General features: G+C 58.2%; 1 protein-coding gene across 1 annotated transcript; it reads right to left on the bottom strand.

The window, feature by feature from the left end:
• Window positions 1-835: 835 nt before the first annotated feature.
• On the bottom strand, window positions 836-26944 carry LOC133264418 (histone-lysine N-methyltransferase EHMT2-like; the record flags this gene model as incomplete). The annotated part of the gene is made up of 6 exons (XM_061444370.1): window positions 836-976; window positions 5019-5096; window positions 6127-6271; window positions 8310-8477; window positions 11018-11172; window positions 26840-26944. Coding segments are annotated over 6 exons (771 nt in total), but the record flags the coding sequence as incomplete, so codon positions are not given.
• Window positions 26945-27086: the final 142 nt, after the last annotated feature.

The following is a 27086-nucleotide window of genomic DNA, read 5'->3' as shown; positions in this document are numbered from 1 at the left end:
GTGATTTTGGGGTGTTTTGGGGCATTTTGGCTCACTTGATGCCACTCTTCTCCCCCAACCCATCCAGGTCTCATTTCTGGGTCGATTTTGGGTGATTTTGGGTCCTTTTGGCCATTTTTGGTGTCCCCGGGTAGGTTTTTGGGGTGTTTTTGGGTCATCTTGGGTGATTTTGGGTGTTTTTGGGGTGATTTTGGGTGTTTTAGGGGTGTTTTGGGTCGTTTTGGGGGTGTTTTTGGACATTTTTGGCTCACTTGATACCACTCTTCTCTCCCAACCCATCCAGGTCTCATTTTTGGGTCGATTTTGGGTGATTTTGGGTCCTTTTGGCCGTTTTTGGTGTCCCCGGGTAGGTTTTTGGGGTCCCCGAGCTCATTTTTGGGGTGATTTTGGGTCATTTTGGGTGATTTTGGGTGTTTTAGGGGTGACTTTGGGTCGTTTTTGGGGTGATTTTGGTCATTTTTGGCTCAATTGATACCACTCTTCTCCCCCAGCCCATCCAGGTCTCATTTTTGGGTCGATTTTGGGTGATTTTGGGTCCTTTTGGCCGTTTTTGGTGTCCCCGGGTAGGTTTTTGGGGTCCCCGAGCTCATTTTTGGGGTGATTTTGGGTCATTTTGGGTGATTTTGGGTGTTTTAGGGGTGACTTTGGGTCGTTTTTGGGGTGATTTTGGTCATTTTTGGCTCAATTGATACCACTCTTCTCCCCCAGCCCATCCAGGTCTCATTTTTGGGTCGATTTTGGGTGATTTTGGGTCCTTTTGGCCATTTTTGGTGCCCCCGGGTAGGTTTTTGGGGTCCCCGAGCTCATTTTTGGGGTGTTTTTGGCCGTTTTTGGGGTGTTTTGGGGTGTTTTTGGCTCACTTGATGCCGCTCTGCACCACGCGGTTCTTGCAGCTGCGCCAGCAGGTGCAGGCTTGGTTGCACTCGAAGATGAGGGGGGGCTCGATCTTGTTGAACTCCTGCAGCAGGCGCCCGTCCTGGGGGGGGGGAACCAAAGTGAGGGGGGGGGGGGGGCATAAAATGGGGGGGACACAAAATGGGGGGGACATAAAATGGGGGGGGTAAAAAGGGGGCGTAAAATGGGGGGAATCAAAGGGGGGGGAACCAAAGTGGGGGGGGGGGAGTAAAGGGGGGGGGCATAAAATGGGGGGGACACAAAATGGGGGGGGTAAAAAGAGGGGTGTAAAATGGGGGGGAATTAAAAGGGGGGGAACCAAAGTGAGGGGGGGGAGTAAAGGGGGGGGGCATAAAATGGGGGGGTAAAAAGGGGGGTGTAAAATGGGGGGAATCAAAGGGGGGGGGAACCAAAGTGAGGGGGGGGAGTAAAGGGGGGGGCATAAAAGGGGGGGGTAAAAAGGGGGGGAATTAAAAGGGGGGGGGACAAAGGGGGGGAACCAAAGTGAGGGGGGGGAGTAAAGGGGGGGCATAAAATGGGGGGGGACACAAAATGGGGGGGTAAAAAGGGGGGTGTAAAATGGGGGGGAATCAAAGGGGGGGGAACCAAAGTGGGGGGGGGAGTAAAGGGGGGGGCATAAAATGGGGGGGGTAAAAAGGGGGGGGGAAATTAAAAGGGGGGGGGACAAAGGGGGGGAACCAAAGTGAGGGGGGGGAGTAAAGGGGGGGGCATAAAATGGGGGGGACACAAAATGGGGGGTGTAAAATGGGGGGGGAATCAAAGGGGGGGGAGCCAAAGTGAGGGGGGGGAGTAAAGGGGGGGGGGGCATAAAAAGGGGGGGGTAAAAAGGGGGGGGAATTAAAATGGGGATACAAAGGGGGGGAACCAAAGTGAGGGGGGGGAGTAAAGGGGGGGCATAAAATGGGGGGGACACAAAATGGGGGGGGGAAAAAGGGGGGTGTAAAATGGGGGGGAATTAAAAGGGGGGGAACCAAAGTGGGGGGGGTAAAAAGGGGGGGGGAATTAAAATGGGGGGGCACAAAGGGGGGGGGAACCAAAGTGAGGGGGGAGGCATAAAATGGGGGGGACACAAAATGGGGGGGACATAAAATGGGGGGTGTAAAATGGGGGGGGTAAAAAGAGGGGTGTAAAATGGGGGGGAATCAAAGGGGGGGGAACCAAAGTGGGGGGGGGGGAGTAAAGGGGGGCGCATAAAATGGGGGGGCACAAAATGGGGGGGGTAAAAAGGGGGGTGTAAAATGGGGGGGAATTAAAAGGGGGGGGAACCAAAGTGAGGGGGGGGAGTAAAGGGGGGGGCATAAAATGGGGGGGTAAAAAGGGGGGTGTAAAATGGGGGGGGAATCAAAGGGGGGGGGAACCAAAGTGGGGGAGGGAGTAAAGGGGGGCAAAAAGGGGGGGGGGACAAAATGGGGGGGTAAAAAGGGGGGCGTAAAATGGGGGGGGAATTAAAAGGGGGGGAACCAAAGTGGGGGGGAGGGGAAGTGGGGGGGGGGCAGTAAAGGGGGGGAACCAAAGTGAGGGGGGGAGTAAAGGGGGGGGCATAAAATGGGGGGGCACAAAATGGGGGGGTAAAAAGGGGGGCATAAAATGGGGGGGATCAAAAGGGGGGGAACCAAAGTGTGGGGGGGGAGTAAAGGGGGGGGCATAAAATGGGGGGGACACAAAATGGGGGGTGTAAAATGGGGGGGAATCAAAGGGGGGGGAACCAAAGTGAGGGGGGGGAGTAAAGGGGGGGGGCATAAAAAGGGGGGGTAAAAAGGGGGGGAATTAAAAGGGGGGGGCACAAAGGGGGGAACCAAAGTGGGGGGGGCATAAAGGGGGGGCATAAAATGGGGGGGGGTAAAAAGGGGGGTGTAAAATGGGGGGGAATTAAAAGGGGGGGGCACAAAGGGGGGGAGGGAGTAAAGGGGGGCGCATAAAATGGGGGGGACACAAAATGGGGGGGGTAAAAAGGGGGGTGTAAAATGGGGGGGAATCAAAGGGGGGGGAACCAAAGTGGGGGGGGTAAAAAGGGGGGGTATTAAAATGGGGGGGCACAAAGGGGGGGGGAACCAAAGTGAGGGGGGAGGCATAAAATGGGGGGGACACAAAATGGGGGGGACATAAAATGGGGGGGGTAAAAAGAGGGGTGTAAAATGGGGGGGAATCAAAGGGGGGGGAACCAAAGTGGGGGGGGGGAGTAAAGGGGGGGGCATAAAATGGGGGGGACACAAAATGGGGGGGGTAAAAAGGGGGGTGTAAAATGGGGGGAATCAAAGGGGGGGGAACCAAAGTGGGGGGTAAAAAGGGGGGGAAAAAAGGGGGGGGAACCAAAGTGGGGGGGGGAGAAGGGGGGGGCAGAAAAAGGGGGCATAAAATGGGGGGGAACCAAAGGGGGGGGGGCAGTTAAAGAGGGGGTGCAAAAGGGGGGGGGGCATAAAATGGGAGGGACTCAAAAGGGGGGGGTAAAAAGGGGGGGGAATTAAAAGGGGGGGCACAAAGGGGGGGAACCAAAGTGGGGGGGGGGAGTGGGGGGGGCAGTAAAGGGGGGGGCACAAAAGGGGGGGGCATAGGATATAGGGGTGCCCCATAGGGTATAGGGGTGCCCCATAGGATATAGGGGTGCCCCATAGGGTATAGGGCTGCCCCATAGGGTATAGGGTGCCCCATAGGCTCTAGGCTGCCCCATAGGGTATAGGGCTGCCCCATAGGATATATTGTGCCCCATATGCTCTAGGCTGCCCATATGCTCTAGCGTGCCCCATAGGATATATTGTGCCCCATAGGGTATAGGGCTGCCCCATAGGCTCTAGGCTGCCCCATAGGGTATAGGGTGCCCCATAGGATATATTGTGCCCCATAGGCTCTAGGCTGCCCCATAGGGTATAGGGCTGCCCCATAGGATATATTGTGCCCCATAGGCTCTAGGCTGCCCCATAGGGTATAGGGCTGCCCCATAGGATATAGGGCTGCCCCATAGGATATATTGTGCCCCATAGGCTCTAGGCTGCCCCATAGGGTATAGGCTGCCCCATAGGATATATTGTGCCCCATAGGGTATAGGGCTGCCCCATAGGGTATAGGCTGCCCATAGGGTATAGGGTGCCCCATAGGATATATTGTGCCCCATAGGCTCTAGGCTGCCCCATATGGTATAGGCTGCCCCATAGGATATATTGTGCCCCATAGGGTATAGGGCTGCCCCATAGGGTATAGGCTGCCCATAGGGTATAGGGTGCCCCATAGGATATATTGTGCCCCATAGGCTCTAGGCTGCCCCATAGGGTATAGGCTGCCCCATAGGATATATTGTGCCCCATAGGGTATAGGGCTGCCCCATAGGCTCTAGGCTGCCCCATAGGGTATAGGGTGCCCCATAGGATATATTGTGCCCCTTAGGCTCTAGGCTGCCCCATATGCTCTAGCGTGCCCCATAGGATATATTGTGCCCCATAGGGTATAGGGCTGCCCCATAGGCTCTAGGCTGCCCCATAGGGTATAGGGTGCCCCATAGGATATATTGTGCCCCATAGGCTCTAGGCTGCCCCATAGGGTATAGGGCTGCCCCATAGGGTATAGGGTGTCCCATAGGATATAGGGGGTGCCCCATAGGGTATAGGGTGTCCCATAGGATATAGGGGTGCCCCATAAGGTATAGGGTGCCCCATAGGATATAGGGGTGCCCCATAGGGTATAGGCTGCCCCATAGGCTCTAGGCTGCCCCATAGGGTATAGGGCTGCCCCATAGGCTCTAGGCTGCCCCATAGGGTATAGGGCTGCCCCATAGGATATATTGTGCCCCATAGGCTCTAGGCTGCCCCATATGCTCTAGCGTGCCCCATAGGATATATTGTGCCCCATAGGGTATAGGGCTGCCCCATAGGATATATTGTGCCCCATAGGGTATAGGGCTGCCCCATAGGATATATTGTGCCCCATAGGATATAGGGCTGCCCCATAGGATATATTGTGCCCCATAGGGTATAGAGCTGCCCCATAGGATATATTGTGCCCCATAGGATATAGGGCTGCCCCATAGGATATACTGTGCCCCATAGGCTCTAGGCTGCCCCATAGGATATATTGTGCCCCATAGGCTATAGGGCTGCCCCATAGGCTCTCACCTTGTCGTACCAGCAGCGGATGCTGAGCTGCCCGCAGAGGCAGTTGCTGGAGGAGCAATCGTCCTGGCACGTGCAGTGCTGGGGGGGGGACAGAGAGGGACCCATAGCGACCCATAGAGACCCATAGGGACACATAGAGACCCATAGGGATCCATAGGGACACATAGGGATACATAGGGACCCATAGGGACACATAGGGATAAATAGAGACCCATAGGGATACATAGGGAACCATAGGGACCCATAGGGAACATAGGGACCCATAGGGACACATAGGGACACATAGGGATCCATAGGGACCCATAGCGACCCATAGGGACCCATAGAGAGCCATAGAGACCCATAGGGACTCATAGGGACCCATAGGGACCCATAGGGATACATAGGGATACATAGGGACACACAGAGACCCATAGGGACCCATAGGGACCCATAGAGACCCATAGGGACACATAGGGATACATAGAGACCCATAGGGATCCATAGGGATCCATAGGGACCATAGGGACCCATAGGGAACATAGGGACACATAGGGACCCATAGGGATCCATAGAGACCCATAGGGATCCATAGGGACCCACAGGGCTGCACAGAACCCCCATAGAACCCCACAGAACCCCCACAGGACCCCCATAGAGCCCCACAGAACCCCCATAGGACCCCATATCACCCCATAGGACACCATATCACCCCACAGGACCCCATAGAGCCCCACAGGACCCCCATAGAAGACCGATAGAGCCCCATAGAACCCCCATAGGACCCCATATCACCCCATAGGACCCCATAGAGCCCCACAGGACCCCCATAGAAGACCGATAGAGCCCCATAGAACCCCCATAGGACCCCATATCACCCCATAGGACCCCATAGAGCCCCACAGGACCCCCATAGAAGACCGACAGAGCCCCATAGAACCCCCATAGCACCCCATAGAACCCCATATCGCCCCACAGGACCCCCCCAGAGCCCCACAGTACCCCCCAAGCAACCCCACCGAACCCCCATAAGACCCCTCTAGAACCCCACAGACCCCCCCGCCCAACAGCCCCATAGGACCCCATTCCCCCCATCCCCGTCGCCCCATAGCCGCCCTATAGGGCGCACCTGGAGGTGGGTGATGTTGTGGTCGATGTTCATGGTGGAGGTCTCGCAGTTCTCGGCGATGTATTTGTAATCCTGGGGGCAGGGCTCCTCGTCCACCCCATTGACGCAGGGGATGGGCACGTTCTCGTAGCCCCGCGCCACATCCCTAGGGATGCAGGGATGCAGGGATGCTCTTGGGTACCACCGAGCATCAATGGTACCCAAGGGATGCTCTCGGGTACCACCGAGCATCAATGGTACCCAAGGGATGCTGTTGGGTACCACCGAGCATCAATGGTACCCAAGGGATGCTCTTGGGTACCACCGAGCATCAATGGTACCCAAGGGATGCTGTTGGGTACCACCGAGCATCAATGGTACCCAAGGGATGCTCTTGGGTACCACCGAGCATCAATGGTACCCAAGGGATGTTGTTGGGTACCACCGAGCATCAATGGTACCCATGGGATGCTCCAGGTACCACCGAGCATCAATGGTACCCATGGGATGCTCTTGGGTACCACCGAGCATCAATGGTACCCAAGGGATGCTCCAGGTACCACCGAGCATCAATGGTACCCAAGGGATGCTCTCGGGTACCACCGAGCATCAATGGTACCCATGGGATGCTCCAGGTACCACCGAGCATCAATGGCACCCAAGGGATGCTCCAGGTACCACCGAGCATCAATGGTACCCAAGGGATGCTCTTGGGTACCACCGAGCATCAATGGTACCCAAGGGATGCTCTTGGGTACCACCGAGCATCAATGGTACCCAAGGGATGCTCCAGGTACCACCGAGCATCAGTGGTACCCAAGGGATGCTCCAGGTACCACCGAGCATCAATGGTACCCAAGGGATGCTGTTGGGTACCACCGAGCATCAATGGTACCCAAGGGATGCAGGGATGCGCCTATAACCCCCTATAGGAGCCCCATAGGACCCTAATGGACCCCTAGAGAACCCTACAGACCCCCATAGGACCCCCATAGCCCCTCCTAGAGGCCCATAGGACCCCCCATAGACCCCCATAGGACCCCCACAGGACCCCCGTAGGACACCCATAGACCCCAATAGACCCCCATAGGACCCCTCTAGAGTCCCATAGGACCCCCATAGACCCCCATAGGATCCCCACAGGACCCCCGTAGGACACCCATAGACCCCCATAGGACCCCCATAGCCCGCTCTAGAGCCCCATAGGACCCCCATAGACCCCCATAGCCCCCCATAGAGACCCATAGGACCCCCACAGGCCCCTCTAGAGACCCATAGGACCCCCATAGACCCCCATAGGACCCCCGTAGAGGCCCATAGGACCCCCATAGAGGCCCATAGGACTCCCATAGCCCCTTCTAGAGTCCCATAGGACCCCCATAGGACCCCCATAGGATCCCCACAGTGACCCACAGGACCCCCATAGACCCCCATAGGAACGCCATAGCCCCCCATAGGACCCCCATAGCCCCCCATAGGACCCCTCTAGAGAACCATAGGACCCCCATAGGACACCCATAGACCCCCATAGGACCCCCATAGACCCCCATGGAGACCCATAGGACCCCCATAGATCCCTCTAGAGGCCCATAGGACCCCCATAGCCCCCCATAGACCCCCATAGGGACCCCCATAGACCCCCATAGGACCCCCACAGTACCCCCGTAGGACACCCATAGAGACCCATAGGACCCCCACAGCCCCCTCTAGAGACCCATAGGACCCCCATAGGACCCCCATAGACACCTATAGGACCCCCATAGAGGCCCATAGGACCCCCATAGACCCCCATAGCCCCCCATAGAGACCCATAGGACCCCCACAGCCCCCTCTAGAGACCCATAGGACCCCCATAGACCCCCATAGGACCCCCATAGAGGCCCATAGGACTCCCATAGCCCCTTCTAGAGTCCCATAGGACCCCCATAGGACCCCCATAGGACCCCCATAGCCCCCTCTAGAGACCCATAGGACCCCCATAGACCCCCATAGGACCCCCATAGGACCCCCATAGACCCCCATAGACCCCCATAGCCCCCCACAGAGACCCATAGGACCCCCATAGCCCCCCATAGAGACCCATAGGACCCCCACAGCCCCCTCTAGAGACCCATAGCCCCCCCATAGCCCCCCCCATAGCCCCCCCATAGCCCCCCCATCATAAGACCCCCGTCCCTTAGCGCCCCACAGCGCCCCACAGGTACCTGCTGACGATGCGCTCGGTGCGCAGCCCCCGGGCCAGGGCCCCCTGGCGCAGCTTGCGGGTGAGCTGGAGCGAGACCCACACATCGGAGCGCTCGGGGGTCAGCTCTAGGGGGGAGTCACCCTCCTTGTTGCGGAGCTCGGGGTCTGCCCCACGGGACAGGAACAGCCTGGGGGGCACAGAGAGACAGGGAGCCTACAGGGACCTATGGAGAGCCCAGAGAGACCCCAGAGAGAGCCTATAGAGACCCCATAGAGACCCCATAGAGAGCCTATAGAGAGCCTACAGAGAGCCTATAGAGACCCTATAGAGAGCCTATAGAGACCCTATAGAGACCCCATAGAGAGCCTACAGAGAGCCTACAGAGAGCCTATAGAGAGCCCATAGAGACCCCATAGAGAGCCTATAGAGAACCTATAGAGAGCCTACAGAGAGCCTACAGAGAGCCTATAGAGACCCTATAGAGAGCCTATAGAGACCCTATAGAGACCCCATAGAGAGCCTACAGAGAGCCTACAGAGAGCCTATAGAGAGCCCATAGAGACCCCATAGAGAGCCTATAGAGACCCCATAGAGAGCCTATAGAGACCCCATAGAGACCCCATAGAGAGCCTATAGAGAACCTATAGAGAGCCTATAGAGACCCCATAGAGAGCCTATAGAGACCCCATAGAGACCCCATAGAGAGCCTATAGAGAGCCTATAGAGAGCCCATAGAGACCCCATAGAGAGCCTATAGAGAACCTATAGAGACCCCATAGAGAGCCTACAGAGAGCCTACAGAGAGCCTATAGAGAGCCCATAGAGACCCCATAGAGAGCCTATAGAGAACCTATAGAGAGCCTATAGAGACCCCATAGAGACCCACAGAGACCCCATAGAGACCCTATAGGGACCCCATAGAGAGCCTATAGAGAGCCTATAGAGAGCCTATAGAGACCCCATAGAGAGCCTATAGAGAGCCTATAGGGACCCCATAGAGACCCCATAGAGACCCTATAGAGACCCCATAGAGAGCCTACAGAGAGCCTATAGAGAGCCTATAGGGACCCCATAGAGAGCCTATAGAGAGCCTATAGAGACCCCATAGAGAGCCTATAGAGACCCCATAGAGAGCCTATAGAGACCCCATAGAAAACCTATGGATACCCTATAGAGACCCCATAGAGACCCAATAGAGACACCATAGAGACCCTATGGATACCCTATAGAGACCCCATAGAGACCCTATGGATACCCTATAGAGACCCTATGGATACCCTATAGAGACCCTATGGATACCCTATAGAGACCCTATAGAGACCCTATAGAGACCCCATAGAGACCCTATGGATACCCTATAGAGACCCTATGGATACCCTATAGAGACCCTATAGAGACCCTATAGAGACCCCATAGAGACCCTATGGATACCCTATAGAGACCCTATAGAGACCCCATAGAGACCCCATGGATACCCTATAGAGAGCCTATAGGGACCTATGGAGACCTATAGAGACACCCCCAGCCGCTCAGGCCCCTATGAACCCCCCATATCCCCTTCAAACCCCATGAAACCCATTCCAAGACCCCCTATAGCGCCCCATAGTGCCCCATAGCACCCCATAGCGACCCCCTCTCGCCCCATAGCGCCCCATAGCGCCCCATAGCGAACGCATCCCCATCCCCTCACCCCCCCCATATCCCCTTCAACCCCCAGGAAACCCATTCCAAGCCCCCCATAGTGCCCCCCTCTCGCCCCATAGCGCCCCATAGCGCCCCATAGCGCCCCCCTCTCACCCCATAGCGCCCCATAGCGACCCCCTCTCGCCCCATAGCGCCCCCCTCTCGCCCCATAGCGCCCCCCTCTCGCCCCATAGCGCCCCATAGCGCCCCCCTCTCGCCCCATAGCACCCCATAGCGCCCCCTCTCGCCCCATAGCGCCCCATAGCGCCCCCCTCTCGCCCCATAGCGCCCCATAGCGCCCCCCTCTCGCCCCATAGCGACCCCCTCTCGCCCCATAGCACCCCATAGCGCCCCATAGCACCCCATAGAGGATGCAGCCCAGGCCACTACGAACCCCCCACAGCTCCTTCAAACCCCATGAAACCCATTCCAAGAGCCCCTCTCGCCCCATAGCGCCCCCCTCTTGCCCCATAGCGCCCCATAGCGACCCCCTCTCGCCCCATAGCGCCCCCCTCTCGCCCCATAGCAACCCCCTCTCGCCCCATAGCGACCCCCTCTCGCCCTATAGCGACCCCCTCTCGCCCTATAGCGCCCCCCTCTCGCCCCATAGCGCCCCATAGCGACCCCCTCTCGCCCCATAGCGCCCCCCTCTCGCCCCATAGCGCCCCATAGCGCCCCCTCTCGCCCCATAGCGCCCCCCTCTCGCCCCATAGCGCCCCCCTCTCGCCCCATAGCACCCCATAGCACCCCATAGCACCCCATAGCGACCCCCTCTTGCCCCCTCTCGCCCCATAGCGTCCCCCTCTCGCCCCATAGCGCCCCCCTCTCGCCCCACAGCGCCCCATAGCACCCCATAGCGCCCCATAGCACCCCATAGCGACCCCCTCTTGCCCCCTCTCGCCCCATAGCGTCCCCCTCTCGCCCCATAGCGCCCCATAGCGACCCCGTCTCGCCCCATAGCACCCCATAGCGCCCCCCTCTCGCCCCATAGCGCCCCATAGCGCCCCCCTCTCGCCCCACAGCGCCCCATAGCGCCCCCCATACAGCACGCAGTCGTGGTAGCTCTCCCTGGCGGCGATGTGCAGGGGGGTGTCCCCATGGCAGTTGACGGCGTGGAGGTCGCAGCGAGCATCCAGGAGGACCTGGGCGATCTCAGCGCTGCCCGTGAAGGAGGCCCAGTGCAGGCAGATGTTCTCCTCCTGCCCCATAGCGAGCATGGGGGGCGGTCACAACGGGGGGGCTGAAGGGGTTCTATGGGGCGGGAATGGGGGCTATGGGGTGGGAATGGGGTTCTATGGGGCGGGAATGGGGTTCTATGGGGTGGGAATGGGGGCTATGGGGTGGGAATGGGATTCTATGGGGTGGGAATGGGGGCTATGGGGTGGGAATGGGATTCTATGGGGCGGGAATGGGGGCTATGGGGCGGGAATGGGATTCTATGGGGCGGGAATGGGATTCTATGGGGTGGGAATGGGGTTCTATGGGGTGGGAATGGGATTCTATGGGGTTTGAATGGGATTCTATGGGGTGGGAATGGGATTCTATGGGGTGGGAATGGGATTCTATGGGGTGGGAATGGGGTTCTATGGGGTGGGAATGGGATTCTATGGGGTTTGAATGGGATTCTATGGGGTGGGAATGGGATTCTATGGGGTGGGAATGGGATTCTATGGGGTGGGAATGGGGTTCTATGGGGTGGGAATGGGATTCTATGGGGTTTGAATGGGATTCTATGGGGTGGGAATGGGATTCTATGGGGTGGGAATGGGATTCTATGGGGTGGGAATGGGATTCTATGGGGCGGGAATGGGGGCTATGGGGTGGGAATGAAATTCTATGGGGCGGGAATGGGGGCTATGGGGTGGGAATGGGATTCTATGGGGGGGGAATGGGGGCTATGGGGTGGGAATGGGATTCTATGGGGTGGGAATGGGATTCTATGGGGTGGGAATGGGGTTCTATGGGGTGGGAATGGGGGCTATGGGGCGGGAATGGGATTCTATGGGGCGGGAATGGGGGCTATGGGGTGGGAATGGGATTCTATGGGGGGGGAATGGGGGCTATGGGGGGGGAATGGGATTCTATGGGGTGGGAATGGGGTTCTATGGGGTGGGAATGGGATTCTATGGGGTGGGAATGGGATTCTATGGGGTGGGAATGGGGTTCTATGGGGTGGGAATGGGATTCTATGGGGTTTGAATGGGATTCTATGGGGTGGGAATGGGATTCTATGGGGTGGGAATGGGATTCTATGGGGTGGGAATGGGATTCTATGGGGCGGGAATGGGGGCTATGGGGTGGGAATGGGATTCTATGGGGCGGGAATGGGGGCTATGGGGCGGGAATGGGATTCTATGGGGTGGGAATGGGGGCTATGGGGTGGGAATGGGGTTCTATGGGGTGGGAATGGGGGCTATGGGGCGGGAATGGGATTCTATGGGGCGGGAATGGGGGCTATGGGGTGGGAATGGGGTTCTATGGGGTGGGAATGGGATTCTATGGGGTGGGAATGGGATTCTATGGGGCGGGAATGGTATTCTATGGGGTGGGAATGGGGTTCTATGGGGTGGGAATGGTGTTCTATGGGGTGGGAATGGGGGCTATGGGGTGGGAATGGGATTCTATGGGGTGGGAATGGGGTTCTATGGGGTGGGAATGGGATTCTATGGGGTGGGAATGGGGTTCTATGGGGTGGGAATGGGATTCTATGGGGTGGGAATGGGGCCTATCCGTGAAGGAGGCCCAGTGCAGGCAGATGTTCTCCTCCTGCCCCATAGCGAGCATGGGGGGCGGTCACAACGGGGGGGCTGAAGGGGTTCTATGGGGCGGGAATGGGGGCTATGGGGTGGGAATGGGATTCTATGGGGTGGGAATGGGATTCTATGGGGCGGGAATGGGATTCTATGGGGCGGGAATGGGATTCTATGGGGTGGGAATGGGATTCTATGGGGTGGGAATGGGGTTCTATGGGGCGGGAATGGGATTCTATGGGGCGGGAATGGGATTCTAAGGGGTCGGAATGGGATTCTATGGGGTGGGAATGGGATTCTATGGGGTGGGAATGGGGCCTATCCGTGAAGGAGGCCCAGTGCAGGCAGATGTTCTCCTCCTGCCCCATAGCGAGCATGGGGGGCGGTCACAACGGGGGGGCTGAAGGGGTTCTATGGGGCGGGAATGGGGGCTATGGGGCGGGAATGGGATTCTATGGGGTGGGAATGGGATTCTATGGGGTGGGAATGGGGGCTATGGGGTGGGAATGGGGTTCTATGGGGTGGGAATGGGATTCTATGGGGCGGGAATGGGGGCTATGGGGTGGGAATGGGGGCTATGGGGTGGGAATGGGATTCTATGGGGTGGGAATGGGATTCTATGGGGCGGGAATGGGGTTCTATGGGGTGGGAATGGGGTTCTATGGGGCGGGAATGGGATTCTATGGGGTGGGAACGGGGTTCTATGGGGTGGGAATGGGATTCTATGGGGCGGGAATGGGGGCTATGGGGTGGGAATGGGATTCTATGGGGTGGGAATGGGATTCTATGGGGCGGGAATGGGATTCTATGGGGTGGGAATGGGATTCTATGGGGCGGATATGGGATTCTATGGGGTGGGAATGGGGGCTATGGGGCGGGAATGGGATTCTATGGGGTGGGAATGGGATTCTATGGGGCGGGAATGGGATTCTATGGGGCGGGAATGGGATTCTATGGGGTGGGAATGGGATTCTATGGGGCGGGAATGGGGTTCTATGGGGTGGGAATGGGATTCTATGGGGTGGGAATGGGATTCTATGGGGTGGGAATGGGATTCTATGGGGCGGATATGGGATTCTATGGGGTGGGAATGGGGGCTATGGGGCGGGAATGGGATTCTATGGGGTGGGAATGGGATTCTATGGGGCGGGAATGGGGTTCTATGGGGTGGGAATGGGATTCTATGGGGTGGGAATGGGGCCTATCCGTGAAGGAGGCCCAGTGCAGGCAGATGTTCTCCTCCTGCCCCATAGCGAGCATGGGGGGCGGTCACAACGGGGGGGCTGAAGGGGTTCTATGGGGCGGGAATGGGGGCTATGGGGCGGGAATGGGGTTCTATGGGGTGGGAATGGGGTTCTATGGGGCGGGAATGGGGTTCTATGGGGCGGGAATGGGATTCTATGGGGTGGGAATGGGATTCTATGGGGTGGGAATGGGATTCTATGGGGCGGGAATGGGGTTCTATGGGGTGGGAATGGGATTCTATGGGGTGGGAATGGGGGCTATGGGGCGGGAATGGGGTTCTATGGGGCGGGAATGGGATTCTATGGGGTGGGAATGGGGTTCTATGGGGCGGGAATGGGGTTCTATGGGGTGGGAATGGGATTCTATGGGGTGGGAATGGGGTTCTATGGGGCGGGAATGGGGGCTATGGGGTGGGAATGGGATTCTATGGGGTGGGAATGGGATTCTATGGGGCGGGAATGGGGTTCTATGGGGTGGGAATGGGGTTCTATGGGGTGGGAATGGGATTCTATGGGGTGGGAATGGGATTCTATGGGGTGGGAATGGGGGCTATGGGGTGGGAATGGGGTTCTATGGGGTGGGAATGGGATTCTATGGGGTGGGAATGGGATTCTATGGGGTGGGAATGGGGGCTATGGGGTGGGAATGGGATTCTATGGGGCGGGAATGGGGCCTATCCGTGAAGGAGGCCCAGTGCAGGCAGATGTTCTCCTCCTGCCCCATAGCGAGCATGGGGGGCGGTCACAACGGGGGGGCTGAAGGGGTTCTATGGGGCGGGAATGGGGGCTATGGGGCGGGAATGGGGTTCTATGGGGCGGGAATGGGATTCTATGGGGTGGGAATGGGGTTCTATGGGGCGGGAATGGGATTCTATGGGGTGGGAATGGGATTCTATGGGGTGGGAATGGGATTCTATGGGGCGGGAATGGGGTTCTATGGGGTGGGAATGGGGTTCTATGGGGTGGGAATGGGATTCTATGGGGTGGGAATGGGATTCTATGGGGTGGGAATGGGGGCTATGGGGTGGGAATGGGATTCTATGGGGCGGGAATGGGGCCTATCCGTGAAGGAGGCCCAGTGCAGGCAGATGTTCTCCTCCTGCCCCATAGCGAGCATGGGGGGCGGTCACAACGGGGGGGCTGAAGGGGTTCTATGGGGCGGGAATGGGGGCTATGGGGCGGGAATGGGGTTCTATGGGGTGGGAATGGGGTTCTATGGGGCGGGAATGGGATTCTATGGGGTGGGAATGGGATTCTATGGGGCGGGAATGGGGTTCTATGGGGTGGGAATGGGGTTCTATGGGGTGGGAATGGGATTCTATGGGGTGGGAATGGGGGCTATGGGGTGGGAATGGGATTCTATGGGGCGGGAATGGGGCCTATCCGTGAAGGAGGCCCAGTGCAGGCAGATGTTCTCCTCCTGCCCCATAGCGAGCATGGGGGGCGGTCACAACGGGGGGGCTGAAGGGGTTCTATGGGGCGGGAATGGGGGCTATGGGGCGGGAATGGGGTTCTATGGGGCGGGAATGGGATTCTATGGGGTGGGAATGGGGTTCTATGGGGCGGGAATGGGATTCTATGGGGTGGGAATGGGATTCTATGGGGTGGGAATGGGGTTCTATGGGGTGGGAATGGGATTCTATGGGGTGGGAATGGGATTCTATGGGGCGGGAATGGGATTCTATGGGGTGGGAATGGGGTTCTATGGGGTGGGAATGGGATTCTATGGGGTGGGAATGGGATTCTATGGGGTGGGAATGGGGGCTATGGGGTGGGAATGGGATTCTATGGGGTGGGAATGGGGTTCTATGGGGTGGGAATGGGATTCTATGGGGTGGGAATGGGATTCTATGGGGTGGGAATGGGGTTCTATGGGGTGGGAATGGGATTCTATGGGGCGGGAATGGGGCCTATCCGTGAAGGAGGCCCAGTGCAGGCAGATGTTCTCCTCCTGCCCCATAGCGAGCATGGGGGGCGGTCACAACGGGGGGGCTGAAGGGGTTCTATGGGGCGGGAATGGGGGCTATGGGGCGGGAATGGGGTTCTATGGGGTGGGAATGGGGTTCTATGGGGCGGGAATGGGATTCTATGGGGTGGGAATGGGATTCTATGGGGCGGGAATGGGGTTCTATGGGGTGGGAATGGGGTTCTATGGGGTGGGAATGGGATTCTATGGGGTGGGAATGGGATTCTATGGGGTGGGAATGGGGGCTATGGGGTGGGAATGGGATTCTATGGGGTGGGAATGGGATTCTATGGGGCGGGAATGGGGTTCTATGGGGCGGGAATGGGATTCTATGGGGTGGGAATGGGATTCTATGGGGCGGGAATGGGGCCTATCCGTGAAGGAGGCCCAGTGCAGGCAGATGTTCTCCTCCTGCCCCATAGCGAGCATGGGGGGCGGTCACAACGGGGGGGCTGAAGGGGTTCTATGGGGCGGGAATGGGGGCTATGGGGCGGGAATGGGGTTCTATGGGGCGGGAATGGGATTCTATGGGGCGGGAATGGGGGCTATGGGGTGGGAATGGTGTTCTATGGGGTGGGAATGGGGGCTATGGGGTGGGAATGGGATTCTATGGGGTGGGAATGGGGTTCTATGGGGTGGGAATGGGATTCTATGGGGCGGGAATGGGATTCTATGGGGCGGGAATGGTATTCTATGGGGCGGGAATGGGGTTCTATGGCGTGGGAATGGGGTTCTATGGGGGGGGAATGGGGTTCTATGGGGTGGGAATGGGGGCTATGGGGTGGGAATGGGGTTCTATGGGGGGGGAATGGGGGCTATGGGGTGGGAATGGTATTCTATGGGGTGGGAATGGGGGCTATGGAGTGGGAATGGGATTCTATGGGGTGGGAATGGGATTCTATGGGGTGGGAATGGGATTCTATGGGGTGGGAATGGGGCCTATCCGTGAAGGAGGCCCAGTGCAGGCAGATGTTCTCCTCCTGCCCCATAGCGAGCATGGGGGGCGGTCACAACGGGGGGGCTGAAGGGGTTCTATGGGGCGGGAATGGGGGCTATGGGGCGGGAATGGGGTTCTATGGGGCGGGAATGGGATTCTATGGGGCGGGAATGGGGGCTATGGGGTGGGAATGGTGTTCTATGGGGTGGGAATGGGGGCTATGGGGTGGGAATGGGATTCTATGGGGTGGGAATGGGGTTCTATGGGGTGGGAATGGGATTCTATGGGGCGGGAATGGGATTCTATGGGGCGGGAATGGTATTCTATGGGGCGGGAATGGGGTTCTATGGCGTGGGAATGGGGTTCTATGGGGGGGGAATGGGGTTCTATGGGGTGGGAATGGGGGCTATGGGGTGGGAATGGGGTTCTATGGGGCGGGAATGGGGGCTATGGGGTGGGAATGGTATTCTATGGGGTGGGAATGGGGGCTATGGAGTGGGAATGGGATTCTATGGGGTGGGAATGGGATTCTATGGGGTGGGAATGGGATTCTATGGGGTGGGAATGGGGGCTATGGAGTGGGAATGGGATTCTATGGGGTGGGAATGGGATTCTATGGGGTGGGAATGGGATTCTATGGGGCGGGAATGGGATTCTATGGGGTCGGAATGGGATTCTATGGGGTGGGAATGGGGCCTATCCGTGAAGGAGGCCCAGTGCAGGCAGATGTTCTCCTCCTGCCCCATAGCGAGCATGGGGGGCGGTCACAACGGGGGGGCTGAAGGGGTTCTATGGGGCGGGAATGGGGGCTATGGGGTGGGAATGGGATTCTATGGGGTGGGAATGGGATTCTATGGGGTGGGAATGGGATTCTATGGGGCGGGAATGGGGGCTATGGGGTGGGAATGGGATTCTATGGGGTGGGAAAGGTATTCTATGGGGTGGGAATGGGGTTCTATGGGGTGGGAATGGGGGCTATGGGGCGGGAATGGGATTCTATGGGGCGGGAATGGGGTTCTATGGGGCGGGAATGGGATTCTATGGGGTGGGAATGGGATTCTATGGGGTGGGAATGGGATTCTATGGGGCGGGAATGGGATTCTATGGGGTGGGAATGGGGCCTATCCGTGAAGGAGGCCCAGTGCAGGCAGATGTTCTCCTCCTGCCCCATAGCGAGCATGGGGGGCGGTCACAACGGGGGGGCTGAAGGGGTTCTATGGGGCGGGAATGGGGGCTATGGGGTGGGAATGGGGTTCTATGGGGTGGGAATGGGGGCTATGGGGTGGGAATGGGGTTCTATGGGGTGGGAATGGGATTCTATGGGGTGGGAATGGGGGCTATGGGGTGGGAATGGGATTCTATGGGGTGGGAACGGGATTCTATGGGGTGGGAATGGGATTCTATGGGGCGGGAATGGGATTCTATGGGGCGGGAATGGGATTCTATGGGGTGGGAATGGGGTTCTATGGGGTGGGAATGGGATTCTATGGGGCGGGAATGGGATTCTATGGGGTGGGAATGGGATTCTATGGGGCGGGAATGGGATTCTATGGGGCGGGAATGGGGGCTATGGGGCGGGAATGGGGGCTATGGGGTGGGAATGGGGTTCTATGGGGTGGGAATGGGATTCTATGGGGTGGGAATGGTATTCTATGGGGTGGGAATGGTATTCTATGGGGTGGGAATGGGATTCTATGGGGCGGGAATGGGATTCTATGGGGTGGGAATGGGGCCTATCCGTGAAGGAGGCCCAGTGCAGGCAGATGTTCTCCTCCTGCCCCATAGCGAGCATGGGGGGCGGTCACAACGGGGGGGCTGAAGGGGTTCTATGGGGCGGGAATGGGGTTCTATGGGGTGGGAATGGGGTTCTATGGGGTGGGAATGGGGGCTATGGGGCGGGAATGGGGGCTATGGGGCGGGAATGGGGTTCTATGGGGTGGGAATGGGATTCTATGGGGCGGGAATGGGATTCTATGGGGTGGGAATGGGGTTCTATGGGGTGGGAATGGGGTTCTATGGGGCGGGAATGGGGGCTATGGGGTGGGAATGGGGTTCTATGGGGTGGGAATGGGGTTCTATGGGGTGGGAATGGGGGCTATGGGGCGGGAATGGGATTCTATGGGGCGGGAATGGGGTTCTATGGGGCGGGAATGGGATTCTATGGGGTGGGAATGGGATTCTATGGGGCGGGAATGGGATTCTATGGGGTGGGAATGGGATTCTATGGGGCGGGAAAGGTATTCTATGGGGCGGGAAAGGTATTCTATGGAGTGGGAATGGGGCCTATCCGTGAAGGAGGCCCAGTGCAGGCAGATGTTCTCCTCCTGCCCCATAGCGAGCATGGGGGGCGGTCACAACGGGGGGGCTGAAGGGGTTCTATGGGGCGGGAATGGGGGCTATGGGGTGGGAATGGGGTTCTATGGGGTGGGAATGGGATTCTATGGGGTGGGAATGGGATTCTATGGGGTGGGAATGGGGTTCTATGGGGTGGGAATGGGGTTCTATGGGGTGGGAATGGGATTCTATGGGGTGGGAATGGGGGCTATGGGGTGGGAATGGGATTCTATGGGTCGGGAATGGGGTCTATGGGGTGGGAATGGGGTTCTATGGGGTGGGAATGGGATTCTATGGGGTGGGAATGGGATTCTATGGGGTGGGAATGGGGGCTATGGGGTGGGAATGGGGTTCTATGGGGTGGGAATGGGATTCTATGGGGTGGGAATGGGATTCTATGGGGTGGGAATGGGGGCTATGGGGTGGGAATGGGATTCTATGGGGTGGGAATGGGATTCTATGGGGTGGGAATGGGATTCTATGGGGTGGGAATGGGGCCTATCCGTGAAGGAGGCCCAGTGCAGGCAGATGTTCTCCACCTGCCCCATAGCGGGCAACAGGGGGCGGTCACAACGGGGGGGGCTGAAGGGGGTCTATGGGGCGGGAATGGGGGCTATGGGGTGGGAATGGGGTTCTATGGGGTGGGAATGGTATTCTATGGGGCGGGAATGGGATTCTATGGGGCGGGAATGGGATTCTATGGGGTGGGAATGGGATTCTATGGGGCGGGAATGGGATTCTATGGGGCGGGAATGGGGGCTATGGGGTGGGAATGGGGTTCTATGGGGTGGGAATGGGGGCTATGGGGTGGGAATGGGATTCTATGGGGTGGGAATGGGGGCTATGGGGTGGGAATGGGGTTCTATGGGGTGGGAATGGGATTCTATGGGGTGGGAATGGGGTTCTATGGGGTGGGAATGGGGTTCTATGGGGCGGGAATGGGATTCTATGGGGTGGGAAAGGTATTCTATGGGGCGGGAATGGGGCCTATCCGTGAAGGAGGCCCAGTGCAGGCAGATGTTCTCCTCCTGCCCCATAGCGAGCATGGGGGGCGGTCACAACGGGGGGGCTGAAGGGGTTCTATGGGGCGGGAATGGGGGCTATGGGGCGGGAATGGGGTTCTATGGGGCGGGAATGGGATTCTATGGGGTGGGAATGGGATTCTATGGGGTGGGAATGGGATTCTATGGGGTGGGAATGGGGCCTATCCGTGAAGGAGGCCCAGTGCAGGCAGATGTTCTCCTCCTGCCCCATAGCGAGCATGGGGGGCGGTCACAACGGGGGGCTGAAGGGGTTCTATGGGGCGGGAATGGGGTTCTATGGGGCGGGAATGGGGTTCTATGGGGCGGGAATGGGGTTCTATGGGGTGGGAATGGGGTTCTATGGGGTGGGAATGGGATTCTATGGGGCGGGAATGGGGTTCTATGGGGTGGGAATGGGGTTCTATGGGGCGGGAATGGGGTTCTATGGGGTGGGAATGGGGGCTATGGGGCAGGAATGGGGTTCTATGGGGTGGGAATGGGATTCTATGGGGTGGGAATGGGATTCTATGGGGTGGGAATGGGGTTCTATGGGGCGGGAATGGGATTCTATGGGGTGGGAATGGGATTCTATGGGGTGGGAATGGGGTTCTATGGGGCGGGAATGGGGGCTATGGGGCGGGAATGGGATTCTATGGGGTGGGAATGGGATTCTATGGGGTGGGAATGGGATTCTATGGGGTGGGAATGGGATTCTATGGGGCGGATATGGGATTCTATGGGGTGGGAATGGGGGCTATGGGGCGGGAATGGGATTCTATGGGGTGGGAATGGGATTCTATGGGGTGGGAATGGTATTCTATGGGGTGGGAATGGGGTTCTATGGGGCGGGAATGGGGGCTATGGGGCGGGAATGGGATTCTATGGGGCGGGAATGGGATTCTATGGGGTGGGAATGGGATTCTATGGAGTGGGAATGGGATTCTATGGGGTGGGAATGGGGTTCTATGGGGTGGGAATGGGATTCTATGGGGTGGGAATGGGGGCTATGGGGTGGGAATGGGATTCTATGGGGTGGGAATGGGATTCTATGGGGTGGGAATGTGGTTCTATGGGGTGGGAATGGGATTCTATGGGGCGGGAATGGGGTTCTATGGGGTGGGAATGGGATTCTATGGGGTGGGAATGGGATTCTATGGGGTGGGAATGGGATTCTATGGGGCGGGAATGGGGGTTATGGGGTGGGAATGGGATTCTATGGGGTGGGAATGGGATTCTATGGGGTGGGAATGGGATTCTATGGGGTGGGAATGGGGTTCTATGGGGTGGGAATGGGATTCTATGGGGTGGGAATGGGGGCTATGGGGTGGGAATGGGATTCTATGGGGTGGGAATGGGATTCTATGGGGTGGGAATGTGGTTCTATGGGGTGGGAATGGGATTCTATGGGGCGGGAATGGGGTTCTATGGGGTGGGAATGGGATTCTATGGGGTGGGAATGGGATTCTATGGGGTGGGAATGGGATTCTATGGGGCGGGAATGGGGGTTATGGGGTGGGAATGGGATTCTATGGGGTGGGAATGGGATTCTATGGGGTGGGAATGGGATTCTATGGGGTGGGAATGGGGTTCTATGGGGCGGGAATGGGATTCTATGGGGTGGGAATGGGGCCTATGGGGTGGGAATGGGATTCTATGGGGTGGGAATGGGATTCTATGGGGTGGGAATGGGATTCTATGGGGCGGGAATGGGGGCTATGGGGTGGGAATGGGGTTCTATGGGGTGGGAATGGGGTTCTATGGGGTGGGAATGGGGCCTATCCGTGAAGGAGGCCCAGTGCAGGCAGATGTTCTCCTCCTGCCCCATAGCGAGCATGGGGGGCGGTCACAACGGGGGGGGCTGAAGGGGTTCTATGGGGCGGGAATGGGGTTCTATGGGGGCGGGAATGGGGTTTCTATGGGGCGGGAATGGGGTTCTATGGGGTGGGAATGGGGTTCTATGGGGTGGGAATGGGATTCTATGGGGCGGGAATGGGGTTCTATGGGGTGGGAATGGGGTTCTATGGGGCGGGAATGGGGTTCTATGGGGTGGGAATGGGGGCTATGGGGCAGGAATGGGGTCTATGGGGTGGGAATGGGATTCTATGGGGTGGGAATGGGATTCTATGGGGTGGGAATGGGGTTCTATGGGGCGGGAATGGGATTCTATGGGGTGGGAATGGGATTCTATGGGGTGGGAATGGGGTTCTATGGGGCGGGAATGGGGGCTATGGGGCGGGAATGGGATTCTATGGGGTGGGAATGGGATTCTATGGGGTGGGAATGGGATTCTATGGGGTGGGAATGGGATTCTATGGGGCGGATATGGGATTCTATGGGGTGGGAATGGGGGCTATGGGGCGGGAATGGGATTCTATGGGGTGGGAATGGGATTCTATGGGGTGGGAATGGTATTCTATGGGGTGGGAATGGGGTTCTATGGGGCGGGAATGGGGCTATGGGGCGGGAATGGGATTCTATGGGGCGGGAATGGGATTCTATGGGGTGGGAATGGGATTCTATGGAGTGGGAATGGGATTCTATGGGGTGGGAATGGGGTTCTATGGGGTGGGAATGGGATTCTATGGGGTGGGAATGGGGGCTATGGGGTGGGAATGGGATTCTATGGGGTGGGAATGGGATTCTATGGGGTGGGAATGTGGTTCTATGGGTGGGAATGGGATTCTATGGGGCGGGAATGGGGTTCTATGGGGTGGGAATGGATTCTATGGGGTGGGAATGGGATTCTATGGGGTGGGAATGGGATTCTATGGGGCGGGAATGGGGGTTATGGGGTGGGAATGGATTCTATGGGGTGGGAATGGGATTCTATGGGGTGGGAATGGGATTCTATGGGGTGGGAATGGGGTTCTATGGGGTGGGAATGGGATTCTATGGGGTGGGAATGGGGGCTATGGGGTGGGAATGGGATTCTATGGGGTGGGAATGGGATTCTATGGGGTGGGAATGTGGTTCTATGGGGTGGGAATGGGATTCTATGGGGCGGGAATGGGGTTCTATGGGGTGGGAATGGGATTCTATGGGGTGGGAATGGGATTCTATGGGGTGGGAATGGGATTCTATGGGGCGGGAATGGGGGTTATGGGGTGGGAATGGGATTCTATGGGGTGGGAATGGGATTCTATGGGGTGGGAATGGATTCTATGGGGTGGGAATGGGTTCTATGGGGCGGGAATGGGATTCTATGGGGTGGGAATGGGGCCTATGGGGTGGGAATGGGATTCTATGGGGTGGGAATGGGATTCTATGGGGTGGGAATGGGATTCTATGAGGGGCGGGAATGGGGGCTATGGGGTGGGAATGGGGTTCTATGGGGTGGGAATGGGGTTCTATGGGGTGGGAATGGGGCCTATCCGTGAAGGAGGCCCAGTGCAGGCAGATGTTCTCCTCCTGCCCCATAGCGAGCATGGGGGGCGGTCACAACGGGGGGGCTGAAGGGGTTCTATGGGGCGGGAATGGGGGCTATGGGGTGGGAATGGGGTTCTATGGGGTGGGAATGGGATTCTATGGGGTGGGAATGGGATTCTATGGGGCGGGAATGGGGGCTATGGGGTGGGAATGGGGTTCTATGGGGTGGGAATGGGATTCTATGGGGCGGGAATGGGATTCTATGGGGCGGGAATGGGGCCTATGGGGCAGGAAAGGTATTCTATGGGGCGGGAATGGTATTCTATGGGGCGGGAATGGTATTCTATGGGGCGGGAATGGGATTCTATGGGGTGGGAATGGTATTCTATGGGGTGGGAATGGTATTCTATGGGGTGGGAATGGTATTCTATGGGGCGGGAATGGTATTCTATGGGGGGCTAAAGGTATTCTATGGGGCGGGAAAGGTATCCAATGGGGGGGAAACGGGGCCTATGGGGGGGGGAAATGGGGTCTATGGGGAGTAAAGGTATTCTATGGGGCAGTAAAGGTATCCTATGGGGGGTGACCCCCAACTCCCCATAAGTGACCCCAAACCCCCATAAGTGCCCCCAAACCGCCCCATAAGTGACCCCAGACACCACATAAGTGACCCCAAACCGCCCATAGAGACCCCAAACCCCCCATAAGTGACCCCAGACCCCCATAAGTGCCCCCAAACCGCCCCATAAGTGACCCCAAACCCCCATAAGTGACCCCAAACCCCCCATAAGTGACCCCAAACCCCCCATAAGTGACCCCAGACCCCCATAAGTGCCCCCAAACCGCCCCATAAGTGACCCCAAACCCCCATAAGTGACCCCAAACCCCCCATAAGTGACCCCAAACCCCCCATAAGTGACCCCAGACCCCCATAAGTGACCCCAAACCGCCCCATAAGTGACCCCAGACCCCCATAAGTGACCCCAAACCGCCCCATAAGTGACCCCAGACCCCCCATAAGTGACCCCAAACCCCCCATAAGTGCCCCCAAACCGCCCCATAAGTGACCCCAGCCCCCCATAAGTGACCCCAAACCGCCCCATAAGTGACCCCAGACCCCCATAAGTGACCCCAAACCCCCCATAAGTGACCCCAAACCCCCCATAAGTGCCCCCAAACCGCCCCATAAGTGACCCCAAACCGCCCCATAAGTGACCCCAGCCCCCCATAAGTGACCCCAAACCGCCCCATAAGTGACCCCAGCCCCCCATAAGTGACCCCAAACCGCCCCATAAGTGACCCCAGACCCCCATAAGTGACCCCAAACCCCCCATAAGTGACCCCAAACCCCCCATAAGTGACCCCAAACCCCCCATAAGTGACCCCAAACCGCCCCATAAGTGACCCCAAACCCCCATAAGTGACCCCAGACCCCCATAAGTGACCCCAAACCCCCATAAGTGACCCCAAACCCCCCATAAGTGACCCCAAACCGCCCCATAAGTGACCCCAAACCCCCATAAGTGACCCCAGACCCCCATAAGTGACCCCAAACCCCCCATAAGTGACCCCAGACCCCCATAAGTGACCCCAAACCGCCCCATAAGTGACCCCAGACCCCCATAAGTGACCCCAAACCGCCCCATAAGTGACCCCAGACCCCCCATAAGTGACCCCAAACCCCCCATAAGTGCCCCCAAACCGCCCCATAAGTGACCCCAGCCCCCCATAAGTGACCCCAAACCGCCCCATAAGTGACCCCAGACCCCCATAAGTGACCCCAAACCCCCCATAAGTGACCCCAAACCCCCCATAAGTGACCCCAAACCCCCCATAAGTGCCCCCAAACCGCCCCATAAGTGACCCCAGCCCCCCATAAGTGACCCCAAACCGCCCCATAAGTGACCCCAGCCCCCCATAAGTGACCCCAAACCGCCCCATAAGTGACCCCAGACCCCCATAAGTGACCCCAAACCCCCCATAAGTGACCCCAAACCCCCCATAAGTGACCCCAAACCCCCCATAAGTGACCCCAAACCGCCCCATAAGTGACCCCAAACCGCCATAAGTGACCCCAGACCCCCATAAGTGACCCCAAACCGCCCCATAAGTGACCCCAAACCCCCCATAAGTGCCCCCAAACCGCCCCATAAGTGACCCCAAACCCCCCATAAGTGACCCCAAACCCCCCATAAGTGACCCCAAACCCCCCATAAGTGACTCCAAACCCCCATAAGTGACCCCAAACCGCCCCATAAGTGACCCCAAACCGCCCCATAAGTGACCCCAAACCCCCCATAAGTGACCCCAAACCGCCCCATAAGTGACCCCAAACCCCCCATAAGTGACCCCAAACCACCCCATAAGTGACCCCAGCCCCCCATAAGTGACCCCAAACCGCCCCATAAGTGACCCCAAACCCCCCATAAGTGACCCCAAACCCCCCATAAGTGACCCCAGACCCCCATAAGTGCCCCCAAACCGCCCCATAAGTGACCCCAAACCCCCCATAAGTGACCCCAAACCGCCCCATAAGTGACCCCAAACCGCCCCATAAGTGACCCCAAACCCCCCATAAGTGACCCCAAACCGCCCCATAAGTGACCCCAAACCGCCCCATAAGTGACCCCAGCCCCCCATAAGTGACCCCAAACCGCCCCATAAGTGCCCCCAAACCGCCCCATAAGTGACCCCAAACCGCCCCATAAGTGACCCCAAACCCCCCATAAGTGACCCCAGCCCCCCATAAGTGCCCCCAAACCGCCCCATAAGTGACCCCAGACCCCCCATAAGTGACCCCAGCCCCCCATAAGTGACCCCAGACCCCCATAAGTGACCCCATACCCCCATAAGTGACCCCAAACCGCCCCATAAGTGACCCCAAACCGCCCCATAAGTGCCCCCAAACCGCCCCATAAGTGACCCCAAACCCCCCATAAGTGCCCCCAAACCGCCCCATAAGTGCCCCCAAACCCCCCATAAGTGACCCCAAACCCCCCATAAGTGCCCCCAAACCGCCCCATAAGTGACCCCAAACCACCCCATAAGTGCCCCCAAACCGCCCCATAAGTGACCCCAAACCCCCATAAGTGACCCCAAACCACCCCATAAGTGACCCCAAACCCCCCATAAGTGACCCCAAACCCCCATAAGTGACCCCAAACCCCCCATAAGTGACCCCAAACCGCCCCATAAGTGACCCCAGCCCCCCATAAGTGACCCCAGCCCCCCATAGGGCCCCACTGACGTTGTCGGTGAGGGTGACGTCCGCCCCACGGGTGAGCAGGCGCCGGATGACCTCGATGTGCTTGTGCTCCGCAGCCCAGATGATGGGGGTCCAGCCCCCATTGTCCTATGGGGCAGCAGCAATTGGGGGGGGGCCTTCATCCCCATCACCCCATTGGGTACCAGCAGCATCACCCCATAGGGTCCCATCCCCATCACCCCATAGGGTCCCATCCCCATCACCCCATTGGGTACCACCAGCATCACCA

The sequence above is a fragment of the Pezoporus flaviventris genome, unplaced genomic scaffold (assembly GCF_033815535.1).
Source record: "Pezoporus flaviventris isolate CSIRO_AGI_PZ_B2104156 unplaced genomic scaffold, CSIRO_AGI_Pfla_v1 ptg000837l, whole genome shotgun sequence".
NCBI lineage: Eukaryota > Metazoa > Chordata > Aves > Psittaciformes > Psittacidae > Pezoporus > Pezoporus flaviventris.
Note: the sequence above shows the minus strand (reverse complement) of the source record. Positions and strands in the feature narration are given on the sequence as shown.